This window comes from Arvicanthis niloticus, chromosome 8 (assembly GCF_011762505.2).
Source record: "Arvicanthis niloticus isolate mArvNil1 chromosome 8, mArvNil1.pat.X, whole genome shotgun sequence".
Classification (NCBI taxonomy): Eukaryota; Metazoa; Chordata; class Mammalia; order Rodentia; family Muridae; genus Arvicanthis; species Arvicanthis niloticus.
The window spans coordinates 76,698,538-76,721,443 of NC_047665.1; the positions used below are offsets into that span (position 1 = coordinate 76,698,538).

The 22,906-nt window shown below is 40.0% G+C and overlaps 1 protein-coding gene across 8 annotated transcripts in view; it reads right to left on the reverse strand.

The window, feature by feature from the left end:
- Positions 1–22,906, reverse strand: part of Odad2 (outer dynein arm docking complex subunit 2) — a 170,733-nt gene that overhangs the window by 135,432 nt on the left and 12,395 nt on the right. For 6 of the 8 annotated variants that reach the window (XM_076939670.1, XM_076939668.1, XM_076939669.1 and 3 more), the window contains 5 exons: positions 19,313–19,429; positions 15,797–15,984; positions 14,150–14,245; positions 12,642–12,789; positions 1,828–1,947 (listed from right to left, as the gene is read on the reverse strand). In XM_076939670.1, coding sequence (XP_076795785.1) covers positions 1,828–1,947; positions 12,642–12,789; positions 14,150–14,245; positions 15,797–15,984; positions 19,313–19,429 — 669 coding nt within the window. The remainder of the gene's footprint in view (positions 1–1,827; positions 1,948–12,641; positions 12,790–14,149; positions 14,246–15,796; positions 15,985–19,312; positions 19,430–22,906) is intronic. The other 2 variants (XM_076939666.1, XM_076939667.1) reach the window with 1 other exon arrangement.

Genomic DNA, 22,906 nt, shown 5'->3' on the forward strand with positions numbered 1-22,906 from the left:
ATTGTTCTCACTCCCTTAAAAACCTAGTTAAAGAACATACCAAGTCTACCTTCCAAAAATGAATACCAAGTCCCATTAAAAGAGGCTCCTTCTTGGCCTCTCACTCAGATGAAGCTATGCAAATGAGAGAGAAGATGGTGAAGCAATGTCTACAAGCCTCCTGGGTCCTAGGTTTCTTGACAGTGAGACAGAATCACCAGGCAACAGGCAGTAAAGATAGAAGCTGGATATGATCCCAGCCACAGCCACCTTCTGTGTGGCCTGCAGCAAAAGGATTTCTCAGCTTTTCCACCAATGAAACAGGGATCAAACCTTCTGCCACTCCAAACCTAAGACACAAGTAATGGGAATGGAATTTAATTAAGTGTAATTGATTGCAAAGTACATAAAATTCCTACAATGAAAAAAGAAAAGCATTTAACTCCCAATTACCACTCAGAACTTGTTAACCAGTTGAGAGCTGTGTGTGTGTGTGTGTGTGTGTGTGTGTGTGTGTGTGTGTGTGTGTGTGTAGAAACAGGGTCCCAGTAAAGCATTGTCAGCAGAGATTTCAACTGGAAACGCATGTATTGCCAAGAACTCCTCTTCAAAGAGCCCTGCATGCCTCCCTTGAAGTAACAGCCTAGTGGCTTTTCTGATAGGAATGTCACTCTGAAGTCAGGCCTCCTTCACAGTAATCTAGGGGACTTCCAGCCACCTTTAATTTTCATGCTTTTAAATTCTAAACTTGTGGATACTGAACAGAACAGAAGAGTAACTGTCATGGTCCATGGATCATGTGAAATGAAATGTACATGGATATTTTATGAATCTGTGGATGATGGAGAGTGGTCCTCCTGTGTAGGATGCTGATGACTCTCTCTCCTCCTTGTCACTGGCCTGATCTTTTCCACTCTGCTTCATTTTTCCTCTGCTTGCTACTGGATACATCTTTCTAAACTAATGCTTTTGTCATCATCCTGCCCACTCTCCTAGCAGAATTCTGCAGGGAAGGGGGACATCTGGAGAAATGGAGAACCCTCCTGGTGTTCCTCTATTATTGTACAAGCAGGCAAGGATCAGACCTTCTGAGCACAGTGCTTCAGTATCTCCAACAATTCATCTTAACATCACTTCACTGAGCTTAGAGCTGAGGCCAGAGTGGCGCAGACATGCTCTCCCCAGGCAACAGACCCAGTAAACACCAACAGGTGAGAGAAACATCATCTCAGATGCCCAGAAACCCTCAGAACTACCAGAGAACCAGCCAGGCCTGTAACATCACCTTCTTCACTGTCACCCACCACGCCCTGGAGGTAACCTCACCACCTTAGTTTTTTTCTTCAATTCAGAGCCAGATTCTGGTCATAATCCACATAGAAATGGATTCTCACGGAATTCTATCCTTGGCCAAACTCACTCTTTCTTCCTTTAAGGCCTCTTCCTACATTAATGTGTTTCCAAGGCAAACCTGTAAATTTCTACCTTCCTCTTCCCTGCCTGGTCTGCATTGGAGATTATCCATTTGTATCAATTTAATGACTACTCTTGTGAATGATAAACCCTCTTTTCCAAACAAATGCTTCTGTTATTTCAGGGTTTTTTTCTGTCTCATGAGAACAGATGCAAAGGTAAAAGCGTATCTCTAAGGAGAAAGTGAGCTAAAAGAGGGAGAGAGCAGAGTGAGGAGGGTCATCCACTGAGGGCTGAGCCTGGGGGATGAGATGAGCTCCTGTGAATGGGCTGAGAGGATGGACAGAAGAGCAATACACCAGTAGCCTCAACCTCCTTTGCACCATCATTTAGGCAGAAGTTCAAGGGTCAAACTTGTGATTCTTCACAACATACCTTGTAGATAAAGATGTGAATTAAGTAGGACCTCTCTACTGAAGAAGCAGTTAAAAAGTTGGACAAGGTGAGCCATCGTGGCAGAAGAAGACAGAACATACTTATCAGGAAGCAGCAGGGCTGAAAAAGAGTGTGGTGCTGCATTTAGATTAGAGTAGAGTCTGTGACCATGCCACCCTGTATCTGTATGAACTCAGGAGCCAAGCAGGGTTGACTTGATTATTGGGTGGGAGAATTGTATATGGACGAATCAGCTAGGGAGGCAAAAGAAGTTGGAAGGTTGATGAGTGGAAAAAATGCAGCATATTCCTTAATTTAAAAAAAAAATGTATTCTAAAATCTCAAAAGAAAAGGAATGTGTGTGTGTGTGTGTATGTGTGTGTATGTGTGTGTGTAAACTTTTGCAAGTTGAAATGAATATAGGTTGAAGCCAAATAATTAGATATCAACTCCCTTTTCTTATGTGCCAAGATCTGAGCTCATAGTGCTGGATAAATAAGAAGCTACAGTTCATTGACTTGTTTCAATATTAATGAGCTCATCGATTTTTTTTCATTATCACAGCCATTCTTCCTTGGAAAACAGTAGACTGAAAATCAAATCAACATTACCATTTCTCTGCTAGTGTAAGCCTACATTGGAGCCATCATTTTATAAATTAAAATGTCAGGTGTGTTTATTTTGAGATTACCTAGAGACATCCAATTTTGCATTTCAGAGACTTTTTAATATCCTTTTGTGTCTCTGTATAAAACAGCTACCTGTGTCACACACACACACACACACAAAAAAAAAAAAAAAAAAAAAAAAAAAAAAAACTAGAAATCATTTGTAGATCTACTTTCCCTTTTATTGGCTATGTTAAGAGATTTACCTGTGGGAGCTATAAGAATTCCAAGCAATTTAGTGTCTGGCCAAAAGTATCACATTTGCACACGATTTCCTGATGAATAACTTGTGTGAGCCTAAGTAGCACTTCATCAATAAATGTTTTCCTTAGCTGTTCTGGGACAGAAACAGCACATCCCCTTTTGGCTCCATTGCTATGTGGATTTATCCTAAGAAGTTGAATAACTCAAGGTAGCATTCTATAACCAGGCTATTAGGAGACTCTTCGCTATGGTCCCAGCGGGATGCCATCTGGGAGCCATGCTATGTGCTCCCTTGCCCTGTGCCTTCCCATTTCACCCTAAGGGCCAAAATGCCCCCAGAATCATTGGCAACTGGCTTCTTTTTATTTAATTATTGTAAGTCTATCCTTCACTATATTAACTCACTGTATTTTCCCTTTTTTATTGTTTTCCTAGAAATTTTAAAGAAAAATTTGAGGGCCACCTTAGGCAAGTGAGCAATACACCACATTATGCAACTTCTATGGTCATAATCATACACCATAGAAATAGTTTTCGCTGCCAGCAACTGCTAAAATCTCCTTGCCAAGCACTCCAGATGTGCTGTGTTGCATTTAGTATCCACCATGATGCTGATGTGTGGACACTTTTCCCTTCTTTACCAGTGAAACTGGTAGTTGAAACTGAAGTTAACAAAAGTGTGCCAGCCAACCTGAAGCTGTTGCGCTGCTACGTAGAAGAAGTTGTTATCTTTCCAATATCCATGCTTCTGCCCACCCCATTGTTCTGCCTCTTGGTTGTTTTCATGGTTCTGCCTCATCTGACTCTGTCTTTTCTCATGGAAAAAAAGACAAAGGACTCTTGGAAAACTTCAAGGTTCTCCTGCTCTTTTTCCAAAGATCATGTCTGAACCTGAATGGCCTGTTATACTCAAAACTTTAGACTTAGGAGCATTCACTGATGACAATTTTTCCCCCTGGCTGATACACTAAGAGTTAAGAAAAGGTATCAGGCGCGTGGCTGAAGCCTAGAATTCCAGCACTCATAAAGTACAGGCAGGACAGTCATAAGTACAAGACCAGTCTATGCTACCTACTGAGACTCCATTCTCCCTTGACCAAAGGAAAGAGGGCTTGAACAGCTCTGTATCTGGGTCAAGGACCTGGCACAATCCTGGGAATGTATCCTGTGCTGTGCACACGTCCACCTGTGCTCCACTACCACTTTCAAACATCCAACAAACAAGAATCTTCAAGATTGGGAAATTTTTTTCAAATGACATTTGTAGAAATTCCCAGAAACTCCTCAAATCATAAAGTATTCTATATTTTCCTTAATATTTTATTCCCAAATTTTTAAGTCGTAAGAACCATAATAATAGAAGATTGCCGTCTGCTGCCTTGCCTCTGGGTTCACGTTCCGCTCCCTTCTTATATAGTCCAGGCCCACATGCCCTGGGATGGCACCAGCCACAGTGAGCTGGGCTCTTGTGAATCAATTAACAATCAAGAAACTGTCTCTCAGACACACCCACAGGCCAATACAATAGAAGCAATTGTTCATTTGAGGTTTCCTCTTCCAGGGTGTGTCAAGGTGACAACCAAGATATTTGCCCTAGAGCAGAATGGTTAGGCTGCAATTCTATCTTCAACTACCCAAGAATCTCCTTTTATGTTTTCTGCAATAGCTGTATTAGCCCACCAACCATGTGAAGGTTTTCCTTTTCTCCACATCTTCTCCAGGGTGCATTGTCTTTTAACTCTCTGACAACTGTCACTCAAGCAGGTAAAAGGGGCTGTCTCACAGCTTTGATTTTCATCTCTCTGATACATAGTGATAATAAGCATTTTTTTTGATGTGTCTTAACCATTGTATAGGCTCACCTCGAAGAAATGCCTGGTGAGGTCATGTGTCTCTTAAGTGGATTATTTGCCTTGAAATTGAATTGAGTTCTTTATATATTTTGTGGATTAGCTCCTCATCAGATACATGGTTTGCAAACATTTTTCTCCCAAGTTATGGAATATCACCTCACTTTTATGTTGCCTTTGTATTCATTTAGTTTGACTCAATTCTATTTGCTTTTCTTTAATTTTCTTTAATTAATTGGTTTACTTTTATCCAAATTTCAGTTCCCCTCCCCATTTTTCTCCTAGCCCCTTCCTCTAACGTTCCCTCCCTCCATCTTCCAGTCCTCCCATTCTCCCCAGAAAAGGAAGGCTTCTCATATCAAGTTGCCTTGACATATCAAGTTGCAGTAGGACTAGGCATATCTTTTCCTATTGAGTCTAGACAAGGCAGCCCAGTTAGGGAAAAGAGACCCAAAGGCAGGCAGCAGAGTCAGAGGCTGCCCCTATTAGGAGTCCCATATGAAGACCAAGATGCACAACTGATATATATGTATACAGAGGGACTAGGTCCATTTCTGTTTGGTATTTTGGTCTCTGTGAGCCCCTACGGGCCCAGATTAATTGATTCTGTAGGTTTCCTTAATTGAGTAATTGATTGATTTCTGTAGATTCTTGTGGTGTCCTTAACTTCTCTGGCTCCTTCAATCCTTCCTACCCCTCCTTCCATTTGTTTTCTGTTCATACTTGTGTTCTCAAAGTCATGTTAAAAAATTTTGCCCAGGTTATTATCCAATAAAATAGATTTCCTTCTTTCTAATAGTTCTATAATTTTAGGTGTTCCATTCGCAGTTATTCCGTATATGGTATAAAGAGTCCAGCCTCCTTGTATCTTTTGTATGTGTATGTAGATGTGGTGTATGTGCATGATCTTGATCACACAAACCTGGATACGTGTATTTGTGCATGCACATGTGGACATGTATGTGGAGACTAGAGGTTAATATAGGGTGTCTTTTTGTTGTTTGAGAATTTCACACATGCCTGGAATGTATTTTGATCAACTTTCACATTCCTTCATGTTCAATTCACCACCATTCTTCCTCAATTTTTTCCCAAACAACAACAAAACACTCATTGTAGGCAGCAGTTCTGTGCATTGAGGCAGGAGCATACGGTAGAGCGTAGGTAGCCTCTTAGGAGACAGACACATTCCTGAAGAAAACTGACGATTCTTAGAAGCCATGAATTGCCAGTTGGTGGGATAGAGCTTCTTGAAGCCCTTCCCTAGTCACAAAGGGATTTTTTTCTGGCTTGATCTTGTGCAGGAAGTCACAGGTGCTGTGAGCTCACCTGTTCAACAGTCCCATATGTCTGACATATATTGTTTCACTGCAGTAATCCACTACTTCCGGCCCTATGACCTTTGCCCCCAATCTTTGCTGATCACCTTTGAGCTTTGTGGGGAGAAGGTATGATACAGATTTCCAATATAGAAATGGGCACTCTACAATAAATTATTCTGTGTACATCAAACAGTTGTGGGTCTGTTTCATTTAACCACCATTTGCTGCATAAAGAAGCTTCTCTGATGAATATATTTATTTATCAGAATAATAGTACTGGGTCCTGCTTAGCGCTTATGAACTATCCATCCAAGGGTTTTTGACCTAGTCATCGGTAGTAGGCATAAGTTTTCTCTTGTGGAGGTCTTAAATCCAATTCGAATGCAGTTAGTTATTCCTGTACCACTCATGCCATTACTGAGCCAGTGGTACATCTTGCCTGGCCAGCCACTATCACAGCTCACAGGGTTCACATCTAGAAAGACTATTGATTTTTCTTCCCTGGTAACATGCATACAAAGCTTCAAAATTCTGAAAGTTAGCCAATAGGGATGAAGCTTACAGATCAGTCAGCTTCAATTCTCTATGTTCTATGACTCAAACATACGGTATCTTCAGTAATGCAGTCTTTATCATCGAGTTCTACAATAACCAAGAGAATGGAAATAGTGTGTAATGTTTGGGGAGAGGTGCTCATGGGACCTAACTGACCAATACCTTGAAAAAAAGTAATCTACAATTTGTACTGTGGTGTAACAATGCTTGGGACATTTCTCCCCATCATAAGCTAATTCTATTTAAACTCTTCTTACATTTGTATACATCATAGGAAATGGAAGGTTTTCTTTCTATAGTAGAAAACTTCCATATGGATACTTATTCCTCCTCTACTCCTTCCTCTGCCCTTTCCTGCTTTGCCCTCTCCTACCTCATATAACCCTTTATTTTCTATTATTTTACTTTCTGGTCAAGCCACCTTAATGTCATCCCCATTCCAAGAAAATCCCCCTATGTCTCCTTATTAGTTTACTGTCTTCTATGGGTACTCCAATTTACACACATATGTCTAAAGACTCAAAGCTAATATCCATATATGAAGGAGAACATGCAGCATTGGTCTTTCTGGCTCTACATCACCTCGCTCAGAATGACTATTTCTAGCTTTATCCATTTACCTGAGAATTTCATAATTTCATTTTTCTTAACTCAAATTATAGTTTGCTGTATGTGTGTCGCATTTTCATTATTCATTTATCAAGTAATGGATATACAGAGGCTGTCCACTTTCAAGTTGGTGTGAACACAGAAGCAATAAAGATTGGAGGAGTAAGTATCTCCACAGTAGTATATAGAGTTTGTGTTAGTCACAGTTATGGAATGAATAAATATATATACATAGATATAGACGTACATATGCATATATGGAATTTATTGGAATGACTTACAGTCTGCAGTACATCTTACCCAACAGTGGTCAGTGAATGGGAAGTCCAGGAATCTAATAGTTGCTCAGTCCCTCAAGGCTGGGTGTTTTAGCTGGTCTTTTGTATAAGCCAGAATCCTGAAGAAGTAGGTTCCCCAGATATGCTGACAATTAAGTGCAAGCAGGTAGAGAAGAAGGAAACCTTCCTTTTTCCATTGTTCTTATGTAGGCCTCCAGTAGAAGGTATGGCGCAGATTAAATGTGTGCCTCAAAATCTGGGTTAAAGGTATGTATTGATCCAGATTAAGAGCCTGTATCATCCCACCTCAAGATCTGGATCAAAAGTCTGTCTCTTCCAGCCTCATGATCTGGATCAAAGGCATATTCCAGCCTCAAGATTCAGGTTACAGGTGTACAATCCACTTCTGGATTGTAGTTCATTACAGATATAGTTAAACTGACAACCAAGAATAGCCATCACAGGAGTCCTTTGGAAGTGTGCCCAGGAATGATAGAGCTGGTATGCTCCTCTACTTTTAGCTTTCTCAGGAACTTCCACATTGATTTCCCAAGTGGCTGCAACAGCTTTCACCCCTACCAGCTTTTTATCATGAAAAGTTTTTGTTTCTCTTCCAATTTTAATAGATATGCTTGCTAAGTAAAATAGTCTTAATTTGGAAATTGTGGTTCTTCAGAACTTGAAATTCATTGTTCCAGGCCCTCTGGCTTTGACTGTTCTGTCAAATCAGGTGTTATTCTTCTGGGGCTGCCTTTCTCAGTGACTTGATGTTTTTCTCTTGCAGTTGTCAATGCCTTTTATTCTGCATTTTTGCTTTTTTAACTGTAACATATCATTGAGAGTTTCTTTTCTGGCCCTGTCTATTTGTAAATCTGTAGGTCTCTAGTATGTAGCTGGGTATCTCTCTAGATTTGGGGATATTTTTTTCTTTTTCATGATAATATTGTTCTCCATGCTTCCCCTATGGTATTCTTTTCATTACATGCTTGGCATCTGAAAGTTAGCTCTGCTATGGTGCTGTGGATCTGGCCTAGCTTCTTTTCATTTTTTCACTAATTTCTCATTGACTTTCACTGAGTGATCAAATTTCTCTACTATGCCTTCCAGCCAGGAATCTGTTTCCTATATGACCTACTGTCCTGAGGTTTTATTATTTTTCATTTCCAACATCATTTCGGTTTCATTTTTGTTTCATAAATTCTCTTGAGTAACCTCTATTTTCATACCTTGGATTGATTTTCTTATCTTTTTCAGCTCATTGTTTATACTCTCTACTAATATGTACACGTTGTCTTTGAGCTATTTGTGCATGCTTATAAACATGTTGAATTCTTTCTCTGGAAGATCTTCCAGGTCACTTTCATTAGCCGTCATTAATATGGGATAAATAATTTTTGAAGAGTCTCATCATCTTTCTTGTTTGTTGTTTTGTTTTGTTTTTATGTTGGTGTTGCTGTGCACACTGGAAGATTTTGTTGACTAGACCCATTCATTTATTCTTTCTTCTTTGTTCAAGTCACCTTTGTTCTTTCTGTGCATACATTTACATTGTTCAGGAGAGGACTAGGTCTTAGTAGGGTTGAGATGTCCATGTTCCCCTATGAAACTGATGTAGAAAGTTCTAGTTTTGCATCACAAACCTAAGCAGAGGAAGCTGGGATCCCCTACTTGCTGAAGGAGACCATGATGACTGGGTTCCTGGAGCAGAATGGTGTAAGGTATCATCCAAAATCATTCCCACAGGTAGTCTACCCAGCTTGCTCTGGGGATTCTGTCATTTCCTCCCATGCTCTGGGGTTACAGGCAGGTTCTACACTGGCCAGGTACTTACCTAGGCATTAGAGACCTGAACTGCTGCCCTTACACTTGTGCAGCAAGCTCTCTCCATTGAGTATACAGCCCCTCCAATTTCATCTATCTACATGTATATCTTCAGTTTCGCCAATACATTCTATTTTAAAAACACTTCTATTGGTTCTCTGGGAATATCATATCATGAACCCCAATCACAATCTCTTTCCAGGCCTTCCATGTTCACCCTGATTTTTGACCTTCCTCCGAAAGTAGAAAAAACAAAAAGAATAAAACAAAAGCCATGTCCACTGGAGCATGATCAAATTCTTAGCAGCCTGCCCCTTAAGTACATCTGAGTCCTTCCCTCCCATACCTCCTCTGAAAGCCATCAGTTGTGGAGAGCTACTCTGCAGCATCTCCAATGCCTGGCTCTATTCTGTTGCTTTGGTCACTGTGTCTGTTCTTATAGTAGTATCCTGATATTTTGACTAGTAGAGCTTTGAATATAGTCAGATAAAAATAGTAAAACTATTTTATCTGCTGACCTTAATTTGAATTAGCCATTAAAATTTGATTCAGGTAATTATAGTTTAGATTAATTTTGCTCATTAGGCTCTGATTTACTCATTTCAGGGCAGAACAGTCTTCAACACTAACTCTCTTTGCATTTCTTTTGTTAAATTGCTCACAAAGAACAAATTTAACATGTAGTATATAATACTGTAAGTAGACAATGATAAATGACAACAAATATTCCTTGAGTAATCCAAATAATATGACCTTCCTGTCTTCTAGAAAGACTGATAAGGGTACAGAGAATCACAGTTAAAACAAGAAACACAGATCCAAATTCCAAACACAAGCATTTATTTTGACTCTAAAATTTCTTATTTTTTGAATCCTCAGTAACAGATTTTATTTATAGCATACTGGGTATATAAAACTACTGCTATTTTTATATGTAACATATTTGTGTGTGTGTGTGTGTGTGTGTGTGTGTGTGTATAGTGTAGTGTAGTGTAGTGTTTGTGTATATGTGTGGAGGCTAAGAGTTGACATCCCAACAACAGTATCAAATGTCCACTTATTCTGTAACTTTTTGAGGATTTCATATATGAGTACAGAATTTACATTATTTCTACTCCACCTCTTCCCACCTCTAACATCCCCCATGTCCTACTTCCTCTCAGATTAATGACCCCTTCTCTAGCTGTTGTTACATGTATATGTACCCAACCAACTGAGTCCATCTAGCATCACTCATATATACATGTGTTTAGCACCAATCTCATTGGAACGGAATAACTTACCAGGGTGTGTGACCCTGAGGAAAGCAAATTCTTCCTCTTTTAATAACCATTCGTTGCCTGCAGCTTCTCATCTAGGGGTGAGGGCTGGTACTGTTGCTATGCAGGTCTTGTTTAAGCAACCATATTGTTCAGATTTCATGGATACAAAGTCTATTTCAGATCTATGACACATTATTTCATTGCAGGTGCCCTGATCTTCTGGCTCTTGCCATCTTTCTGTCTCATCTTCCACAATTTTCCCTAAGCCTTAGGTGTAGGAGTTGCACTATAGATGTAACTAGAGGGAATGGGCACCCAGTGGTCACTTATTGTCTGTATTATGAACAGTTGTGAATCTCTGCTCCAAAAAGAAGTTTCTATGGTTAAAATCGAGAATTTGACTCATCTGTATGTATAAGAGTCAGTATTTAGAGTAGCTAGAAATTATAAACATCAGTAGTAGGCTCTCCTCTAGGGTCTATGACCATGCCAGCCTCCGGTAGTTGATGGTTTATCGTGCTTGGCATGAATTCCTTCCTATTTCCCATGTCTTAAGTGCAATTATACTGCTATTTGTTAGTTCCACATAAAATATACCATTACTGCTCCACTGGGTCATCTTGACAGGTCAGTAGTTTTTGCAGTTATAAGGTTTTCAGCTGAGTAGGATTACCTATTGTTTTTTTTTCTCCCTTGACCTTCACCTTTTGAGAAAGGTTCACTCATTGGATCTGGAGCTCACTGATTTGTTAACAAGGTCCTGAGATTGGCCTGTCTCTACCCCTGCCTCATGTGACAGATCTATATGACCGTGTCTAGCATCTGTTATAGGTTATGAGAATCCAAACTCAGTCTTACATAACAAGCCCTTCATTGACCTATCCATCACTTCAGCCAATCAGTACTTGTTTTTTGCAAGAATGAATCATATTAGTAGTAGATACACTTTAGACACAGAAAAGCTACTCAGACTGTGACTGTTACTGTTCTGACATGGACCTGCCCCAGTGCCTAGAAACACCTGCCTTGACTGACAGAGCATTGTACTGTTAAATGAATTCCTTCTAACCAGTGACATCACAGTGATTCCCATCCCCAGTGCCTGGAAACGCCTGCCTTGACTGTCAGAGCGTTGTACACTTCCTGGTAAATGAATTCCCTCTAACCAGTGACATCATCCTGATTCCCATCAGAGGAGACTGAGAGCCAGAATTCCCAAGAGAGAATTAAAATACATTTCACAATGTCTTCACTAATTTTTCTGGAGATTTGAGATTCAGAAATTTTTTTTTTTAATTCTGGCAATTTCCCCCCAAAGGAATGCCCCTCAGAGGAGGGAACTTGTTATCCTTGCAGTTTTCCTCAGCTCTTTCACACCTGCAAGACCATCCATTCAGAGGGCCTTTGTCAGATTCTTAAAATCATGTACAAAAAGCTGTTTTATATGCTGCCTTGAGGTGATGAGGCAATATCCTTTAAATAGCAACACCCTTGGCCAATCTGGCCAAAGATATGGAAAAGAAGAAGAAAATATGAGGTAGTCAAAACATTTTGTCCCATTTTTTCACCCATAGTTTTGGACTTCAGCTTTAAAGAAGGCTTTACCAGAGCAGCAAGGAATGTTAATTTGGGCTGTGACAGCACATTTTCCTTGCCCCTTCCTCCATTCAAATATTTATATTCCCTATGGGCTAGTCATCGCATAAGCTATTTTCACGTATCTTCTGACTAGAGAGAGACATGGGTGTGAGCCATATCTTAAGTGCCTACTATGTGAGATGCTATGATACATATTCCAAATGAGGTTCTCAATCTTGAAAAGTCCTGTGGTACAGGTGTCTCATTGCTTATGTTGAGGCTCAAGCTGCAACTCTTCAATAGCCACCTACTAGCCAGTGATCCAGGTTAAGGGAAGTTCCATGCTCTTTCTACCACAATGAATGAAAACCATGAAACACAAATTAAGTCAATACTTGCTATTGACCACAACAATCCCTATCCCCCAAACCCTGTCACACATAACACACACACACACACACACACACACACACACACAGAGACCAGGAGAGAGAACTGGTATCAGTCAGGTCGTGCTTTACAAGGTCTAAGCTTGACTGCTCAGAATACTAAGACATTCTGCTGTGTATATGCAAATGACAACCACACTGCACACTGCCGCTCCTTATGCGGCATGCCACAGGTTTAGAAAACAATTTCCACTAAACACTGTAAAGGTTTTTCTTACCTTTAAATATTTCACCAGCTTCTGAATCTGCCAGTATTCTGAAGGGAGGTCAGCATTGGCTTCCTGGCGGTGGTCCGGGGGCTCCTCATCCTCCTCACTCTCTGAGGAGCTCTCACTGGCAGTGTCCTCAACCTTTTCACCACCCTTACTAAGAACAGTAACACAAAGTCCTCAGTGTTAGCTACAGAATGAGCAGGGCTGTAACAATAACACAACAACCCGCACTCAAGCAGCAGATGACATCAATGCCTTGGGAACCTCAGAAGAAAAAAACAAGATTTCTACACATCCGCTAAAAGAAAACACTAGCAAATAGTACTCCTCACACACACATACACGCATGCGTGCACTCAGTCATACACACAAACCCACCTGGAGCAAAGGCAATGCAGAGCTATACAGAGATGCATCCAGAAAGACTACAGACACATCAAAAAATGCTTAAGCAATCCACAGAAATGTAGGAAAAGAGAGAAAATAGTAGACGTGAACAACAAACTGTTTGAAAGGTCACTTAAGTCTCAAATACTGATTAGTACCCTGGAGAAGAGAGAAATGGCCGGCTGGACTTAGAGATGAAACTAGACGTGGCTATGAGGGGTAACACGAGGGAACCCATGTGTGGGGAAGTTCTGTGTTCTGATCGCTGTGTTCATTATAGTCCGGAGTGAATTTACCACACCAGGAAAAGGTAAATGACTCACTCACTGAAGCATGTCGTGTCCTGGTGCTGTGATTGTACAGTGTTGTCACCGAAGGAAGCTGGGTGGAGGGTACTGAGAGCACTGCCTTTGCAGCTTCCCCTGAGTCTATTATTATTTCAAAATAAAAAAGCTTCAAAAATTCTTAAAACACATTGAATAAATTTATTATACTGAGCCAAAAGGTAAAGCTAGCATCAGTGCAGTCAGGGTCTTAAGGGATGTGTTTTAGACTGTGTGTGCACATGTTTCTGTGAGAATCTTTCCCCTTCCTCCTATCACCACTAGGAACCCCTCCAACACTAATGGCCAACCCTTCACACTAGTTTGTTGTTGCTGTTGTTGTTGTTGTTGTTGTTGTTAAACTGAAAAACACACCCAATGCTTATAGCTGCCCTTGTGTTAATTTTTTCATCGGGAATTACATATGTCTCTATAGAATTGGAAGAGTCATCTGTAAACAGAGAAACAGACACATGTCACAACTTTGTTAGGAAGGACCTGAGAGCTAAGATGAGCTGGGAGTGCACTCTCTACTGGGTTCTCCACTCTGTGCCTTAGATGTATTTCTTTCCTTAGTACATAGAAAGCCCTAGCTCTGGTGCACACAATTGCATTAGAAGTGCATCCTAGAATATACTTAAAGCAGTCCATCACTCTCATTTTTTACTGACATCACTAGTAACCATCAGTATGTTAAGTACCCTGGGTCCCTAGTATAGTATTAAGGAGGCCTTTAACCAGCATAGTGATTGGCTGTTCTGTGTGGGTGGCCATAAGGACATGGCCATACCAATTGAAACTTACCGAAGCAACTGTGCACGGCTCGGGGAAACAGATGATGATGACTTTTCCAATTTTCCTTGTTTTTCCTCTTGGCTATCCTTTGCAGAGCTTTTGTGGCTAAAGAAATACATAACAAAGCTGTGCTTTAGTGTGTTGTGCTGGTGGATCATGACCCATAATTGACTATTTCTTCTTTGTAAGTTAAATAACTTGGGCTTTTTGTTAGAGTAATGGAAAAATGCCTAATTTACTCTAGGAACTTTTGACAGCCCCCAAATTTGAGTAGCAATGACACACACACACACACACTCACATATGCACATTGTATGTGCATGTGCATATGTGAGTGTGTATGTGCATATGTATGTGTGTGAGGGGGGATACATCTACATATATGCATATTCCTTATATATAGGTGAACATGTGTGTGAACGTGCATTTTGAGACCGGAGGACAAACATTATATATATATATATATATATATATATATATATATATATATATATGCGCACTGTCACCTTTTATTTGAAACAGGGTCTCTTGCTGGGCTGGCCTGGAATTCAGCAAGTAGACTAAGCTGGCTGGCCAGCAAATTCCAAGGATCCACCCATCTGCATTTCCCCAGCAGTGGAATTACAAGCACACGCCACTACATTTGCTCTGTTTTGTTTTTGCTTTTGAGTTCTGTGAATTAAAGTCAGGTTTTTCCATGCTTGCAAGGCAAACAATTTTTTGGTTGAGCCATCTTCTCAGCCTTTGAGTAGCAATAATTCTTCATCTTTACTTACTATATTTCTTATGTTTAGTATGTCCACTGGATGATTTTATTTCAACTTGACACAAACTAAGGTCATCAGAGAGGAAGGAAGTTCAATTGAGAAAAATATCTCCATGAGACTGGGCTGTAGAAAGGCAAACTGGTAGGGCATTTTCTTAATTAGTGATTGATGAATCAGGGTTCAGCTGAGGGTGGGGCCACCCCTGTTCTTGTGGCTCTGGGTTCTGTAAGAAAGCAGGCTGAGCAAACCAGTAAGCAGCACCCCTTCATGTCTTCTGCATCAGCTCCTGCGTCCAAGGTCCTAACCTATATGAATTCCTGCATTTACTGCTTTTGACAATAAACTATTATCTGGAAGTGTGAGTGAAATAAACCCTTTCCTCCCCAAGTTTCTTTGGGTCATGGTGTTTCATCACAGCAATAGTAACCCTAATTAAGATAGTACCCCATTATCCACTTTAATAGATCTGTTAACACTGTTGAGACTCCATCCTTCTTATAGCATTAAATTCTGCTTACACTACTGTTACAAAAGTTTTCCTGATGAACTCCAGGTCAGTGTGATCATGAGCTTCTCCCTACTATTACGTGTTAATATTCTGTTATTTCTCAGTGTATTTTAGTATCACTTTTGCCTCAGATACCTTGCTCTTACTTAACCTACTATTCAAAAGTAACCAGTGTTTTATTTCCATCAGTGGTCCAAGCGCCAGCACTCTTCACTATGTTTTTCCATTTGGGATATGTAAAAAAGAGAAGGGGAATCAAACAGGAAAGACAGGAAAATACACACTTTATTTTCTAACATGACATACAATTCCAGGAAAAAAAACAGGTAAATATGTAGTGACTAAAGATGCATCAGAAAACCCATGTAAAAAAATACCTACTCTTTGTAATCAACAGTTGCTCTCCAATTTAAGCTTGGCTCCAATCTCTTGGTCATATGACTTTTCCCAAAGTTAATCCTTTCAAGTTTACTCTTCTCTGAGCCAGCTATAGATGAGTGCCCATCTTCTGTCTTGGGTTTCTCGTAAATCTGATTCTCCTTCTGTTGCTCCTCAGTAAACCTAACCTCCTTTATTTAAAAAAAAAAAAAAAAAAAAAAAAGTAACGGTTACAGTAACATCACCTCTGAGGTACTCAGTGCCATTAGAAGCTAAGGACTGGATAAAGCCAGCTGACTCTCATAAGCATCTATCTGCTTTGACTTAGCAACTCAATTTGAATAAGGGCAACTTCAAGACCAAGACCTTACTTAGAGTCAAGCAAAGAGTAACACGATGTTTCTGAACTCAGCTCTATGGCAGCATACATAGACCATACAACTTATCACCTTTTGGAAACAAAAAAGCCACCTGTCAGAACAACTAAGATCAATAAAACAATTGACAGCTTATGCCTGTGAGATGTTGAGTAAGGGAAACACCTATTATTGATGGGGCTACAAACTTGTACAGCCACTATGGAAATCAATGTGGAAGTTCCTCAGTAGAATGGGACTCAATCTACCTTAAGATCCAGCTATACCACTCTTGGGCATACACTCAAAGGACTCTTCATCCTACTACAGAGACACTTGTTCAACCAATTTCCATGCTGCTCTAGTCACAATAGCCAGCTATTGGAAACAACATTGATTGCCTTTTTGATAATTGGATAAAGAAAATGTAGTACATTTTCACAATGGAGTATTATTCAGCTCTTAAAAAAATGATGTAGAATTTTCAAGAAAATGGATAGAACTATTGGAAATCATCCTGAGTGAGGTAATCTGGGCCCAGAATGATAAATATGGTCTTATTCACTTATATCTGGATATTATCTATAAAATAAATGATAACCAATCTACAATCTATACACTCAGAGAGGTTAGGCACAGAGGAAGGGATTAGGTGGGACATATGGATCTCCCTGGGAGGGGGGTGGGATAGATTTTATAGGTGAAAAGGAGTGGGAGGGACTAGATCAGGATGATTAGATAGGAAGGGGCAGGAGCGATGAGACTGAGGGGAGGAATGAAGGGTGAGACAGCTAGAACTAAAGATCATTTGAGAGGTGTAATAAAACCTAGGGCAGTGGAAATTTCCTATAATGTATGAAGACAATCCTAATGAAGTCTGCAAATAATGAGGGAGATGGAACTCTAACTGGCCATCTCTTGTTACCAAACAAAGTGCCAGAACTGGGTTTCATCTAATTGAGTAGTTGGTCAAGAGTCCCATGCAAATCCCCAAACAACCAAGGCTGTTGCCAAGACAATAGGTTTCTCTCCATAAACTGAGAGCAAGGCCCCATTGCTGAGGGCAATACCTTCACAACTCATTGAACACAGCGATTGAGCTAGAGAGCCTTCAGCCCCATGTTGTAGTGTTTTTGACATGGAAAAATACTCTGCATGCTACCTAAAGAGAAACCTAAACACCAACAAACCATAAAACCTTTGATCTGTCCTGTCTGCAAAATCTGTGAGGGTAATGGTGGCACAAACCTCACGAGAGTGACAAACTGATAACCAACTGATGTGCAATTTGACATCATTTCATGAGATGAAATCCATACCTGTCACTTCTTGAGTGAGTAAGAACCAGACACTAAGTTGTCCAGAGACCTAGAGTAAAACTAAACACTATTAGTCTAAAAAAAAAAAAAAAAGGTAACAATAAAATTACTCCTAATGGTATTCTGCTATACTCATAGTTTGGTACCTGATTCTGCCATCATCAGAGAGCCTTCCTCTCCCAGCAATGATAACAAAATTAGGACCCACAGTCAGATAGATAGATACAGATACAGATGATACAGATTATATATATATATATATATATATATATATATATATATATATATAGAGAGAGAGAGAGAGAGAGAGAGAGAGAGAGAGAGAGAGAGAGATGTTGGAACACACAGCTCTAAATGAGATGTCTCTGTCAAGTCCCTCCCCTTAGAGCTCAGAGGACCCTGCAGAAGAGGAGACAGAAGGGCAGTCATTGTCTTCAGTTGTACTCCAAACAGTGAGCCAATAAGGCTCCAATGGACAGTTTCAAGTCTGTGGCTATGTGTAAAGTTAGAATCAGTAGGCCGCAAAAGAAAACAAAAATGTCAAAATGGGAGAGGGAATTGTACTTCTGTGAGAGATGATAGTGTATAACTATCACTAGGTGGGGAATACAAGGCAGTGCGGGAAAAGGAAATAAAATGCTCCACACATGTATAGGAAATTGTCAAAGAACCAAGTTCATTAATTAAAATCATTTCATTAAAAAACCTTCAATTTTAAAGATATGTACAATATTTGAAAGATAAATGGTTTCAGAATGCCACACTGGATGTAGTAGGGTGAGATAAACATGGTAGACCTCAGAGGTCTACCAGTAACTCAACTAAGATTCCTTCAGACAACATAATACAAGTTGGAGAGGATAAGGAGAAAATGGACTCCTTATACATTACTGTTGGAATCTAAAATGCTACGGCTACTTTGGAAAAGTCTGGTGTCCCCTCCAAGAACAGCACAGAATTACCTTGTAACCTCAAAGTTCACTTCCAGGTGGCCACCCAAACTAGTACAAATTCAAATGGATTCTTGTAGACTGGTGTTCATGGGTGAAAGAAAAAGGCCAATTTAATACATAATGATGTGTGTGAACTGGTTGTTTTAATTGTCAACTTGACCTGAGAAGAGTCTACATGGGATATTGTCTAGATCAGGATGGCCAGTTGGTTTGTTTGTGGGAGATTATCTTGATTCCATTAATGAATGTGGGAAGACCTGCAGTGTGGGGGACAACATCTCCTAAGCAGGAGATCCTGAACTGTGTGAGCATGGAGAAAGCTGGACACGCACGAAAAGAATGCCTGTATTTCCTCTCTGCTCTTGACTGTACACGTGACTGTGCACGTGACCAGCTGTTTCAGGACTGCTGTCTTCCCTGCAGGGATAGACTGTAACATGGAACTGTAAGCTAAAATGAACTCTTTCTCCCCTAAGTTGCTTTTGTTGGGGTTATTTTATCAAAGTGATGGGAAATGAATCAAGAACAGTATAGCATGAGTGCCAGTGGAAGCAAATGAAGCCATGAAAAGAAATTAAATCTAAACATGACAGGTAAGCCTGGGACAACATGCTGAGTGAAATAAGCCAAATAAACAAATATTATTCCTCTCACATAGGCACAGATATTAAGTGGGTCCTATGAGTCTACTGATATGAAGCATCAAGAACAGGTAAATTAATTATATATTAGGGTTCTAGTATTTATTAGAGTTTACCAGAGGCTAGAGGTAGAAGGAAGAAAGTGACTTTACTGCTTAGCAGGTGTGTAATTTGAGTTTAGAGTGATGGAAAGAGGGAAAGGCTACAAAAAGTTATAATCAAGCACCATAAAAGGATGATCAGAACGTACCTGCTTAGACATATTCTCTGAAAATACCGGAGATTTGTCCTTTAAACATGTCACAAGGTCCTTGTAAATTTCACCCTTTCTCTCATAGTTAATTTCTCCCTCCTCTTTTGTCTTTCCCTTTGAGAGGAAAAATTTGATGGTATGATTAATGGAACAGTCAATACCGGGCCCAAAACAGTATGTCACAGCTTGTGCACACATGTTAGTGGGGCTTTTAAAATAATTTTGACAATGTTGTATCAATATGAATGCGTTTTAACCACTCTCATTTCTACCCTACTCAACAACCCATACTTCCTAGAAAATCTTAATGTGGCAGTCTCAGTGTATGATGTGTATAGGCAAAACCCTCCTCCTTGACTTAATTTCATCATCCATCTATCCACCCCTTCCCTGTTTGCGTACCTCTTCTATGCATGTAGAGTTTGCTCTCTAGTCAGTGAAGTCCTGGATTTCCTCTACTATGAAAATACCAAATGACTTCAAGAACCTTAATTGATGAAGTCACAAAAGGCCCAAGGCTTGGAATTTCACTGGAGAAAAGCCTGTCCTGCGATCACACTTGTGTCTTGCTCTGTGTGTAGCAGATTGCTGTGAGTGCATTTTCTAGGTCTAACATCTCTAGAGAATTGTCTGTCCCTTGTCCCCTCTCTTGTGCCCTCTTCCACCTGCCTCTGCCTTTAGTTCATTTCTTTTTCTTTTGTACTACATCAGAAACACACAACTATACTGTCATTAATATTTGGAAATTAGCAAAAGTTTTCCTGGTTCTCAGTTTTCGAGTCTTTCTTTTAAAACTGAGAGGAATAGTTAATGTTTCCCGGTATAATCTTTGATAGAAACAAAAACTGCTTGATCCTCTCTATAAGGTCAAAGAAATTATTCCTTCTAGTATCTTATTCTAACTATGGAGTGACAATTTTGGAGTTGTTTTTTTTTTAAAGCACAAAAATATCATAAGGTGTTTTTGTTTTAATCCCAGGGGTGGGGATATGGGACTCCTTCAGGCTGTCTGTAGCAGCTAACTATGATTGGTCTTGTGCCCTAGCAGAAGCATCTAGATAATTTCTTTGTGTGACATTGGAATTCTGGGAACTTTTCAGAGGGTGTATAAATGCTAGGGCCCTGAAAGGTGTGGCACATGGTTGCTGGTCATTTAGGGAGGTTGGTTGTACTTTCTTAGTAGCTATTGTCAAAGAAGAAACGAAAGAAATTACATTCAGTGTGGAGAGAATATTGTGTGCGTTGTATGGATATATTACCAGTCAATTAAAAAACCTGTGGCCTTTAGGAAAGGGTAGAATAGAAGGTGGGACATCTGCTAAACAAAAGGATTCTGGGATAGTGCAAGCCCCTGGAGATTAGCATGGAAGATTCGCCCCAGGAAGATGTGATGCAAGGGACGCATGTTACCTCAGCACAGGTAAACAACCATGTAGGTGGCAGGATGTAGATTAAAATAAATGGGTTAAGTTAGGATCTAATCAGAGTAGAGCCTAGTTATATGGCCTAGATATTTGTAAAATATATTTTGAGTCTGGGTCTTATTTCTAGGAGCATGGGGCCAGGAGGAAGAACCAGACCTAACCTCTGCATATGGTGCCCAAACTAACAGACAACTTTCTAGGTAGACGTACCGATTCTCCCCTGAAGCAAAACAACTTTAAAGCTCTGTCTTTTTAAGAAAAGAGGCAAAAAAAAATTTTAAAAAGAAGGAAAGAAAAGAAAGTAGCACTTACAGCTTTTAAAGAGAAGGCCCCTGCATATAGAGAGAATGGAGGCCTGGGATACACTCCAGCCTGCTGTGTCCTCACCAGCCCAATTCATATCCGCACAAGTAAAGACTTAAATCTGTGCATAAGCAACAGCCAGATCACAGAGGCACTGAGCACCCCTGCAAGAGAGGAGCAGGAGCTCCAGATGGAGGGTTGGGAAGAAACTCAAAGGCTCCAGCCCCAACCTGCAACAGGCCCACTACCTTCATGGAGTGGGCAGAGGTCAGAGGCTCTGGCCTAACCAAGCATGGCAGGACACATGGTATTGTGATTGTTGGCTGGCAAACGCCCTGACTGTTCAGAGTCAGGACTGCAGAACAGCCTGGAGATTCCAATGAAACAATAAAGTCAGAGAGAGACCCTCTACTAATAAATACAGCCACTTAAGAACGGCAATCTAAAATTCAAAATGATACGTTTTTTCCCTTAAAGTACATTTTTACTTAATAGTAAATAGTAATGTTCTTAAATTTTTTTAAATAAATACACATCAATATTAGATTTTTATAAAGAGAAGGGGGACTATGTATTTATCCATATAAGGTATATTTATAATTTTGATTTGAAAGATAATGCTTTTTCTGTTGACAAAAGGGATTTGCCCTAAGGAAGATCTATTCTGTTACTCAGTGTAAGGTCCCAGCGTTAGGGCTGGGCAGGGTTGTTAACTTTTATCTTTCCAGAAGAAGTAAAGCATCCAACTAGGGAATCCAGAGACCTCTGGACAAGAGAATTAAAAAAAAATATGGTTAATATTTTGACTATTAAATGTTAATTTTCAGTTTAGCAATATATAATATGAGTCACTTTTGTCGGAGAAGATAAGTTAAATAAGCACACATGTCATAGAGACAATATGATTTGGTTTTAAATGTGTAAAGACAAGGGATTAATGTCAGTTGAGGTCTAAATATGACATGCTATCATAGCATCCAATTGGATACACTGATAGACAATGGTCTAATGAAAAATGGCATGGATTGGAGGACTTACTACCGTCAATGAGGAAGGGTGTCAACAATACTCTGTCTCCTTAGACATGGGGGTCCCACAGGAGAAGTGATGATGGCTCAGCCTAGCACATGATACATAACCCAGGCAGAGACCTCTGAGCAAGTACAATATGCTGGACAGAGAGTTTGCTCATGCACTAAAATGGAAAGGAGCTTAAATAAAGTTTAATACAGGGAAGAATATTAAATTAATAGAGAAAACGGATAAATAAATCTTCATAGTAATCTCCAAAGACGGAAGAAAGATGAAAATTGATATAAATGTTTTTAAGAGTACATACTAAATAAACTCATGCTTTTGATTCCAATGCTTGGGAGACAAAGACGGAGACAGGTTCCTTGTGGGTTGAGACCAGCCTTGATTAAAATAAATGGGTGATTTTAACCTATGATGTAGTCAGCTAGCTAGCCTCTAGCTAGGTGGCCTAGGTATGTGTGAATATAGTTTGAGGCTGTGTCTGACTTCTGGGAACATGGAGCTAGGAGGAAGAACCAGACCTGACTCCTACAATTCAAGGATGTTGTCATTCCTTACTCTCTATTCTTGTTTCTCTCCTATCCGGTGTTAGGAGGTGAAACCAGGGGGATAAAGGGTGGGAAACAGAAGAGCCCTCAAAGTTGCCAAATATGAATCATAACTAGAAATTTTACTTTTCTAAAATATCAAACAAACCAATAACCTGGAGAATAGCCTACTTTCTCTCTGCAGAAATAAGTCAAGTCAAATGCTCATGAGAAAACAAAGGAGCACTCAAAGGTGCCAGGAGATCCCAGAAGGTTGTCCTAAATGTGGTACCAGGATCCTG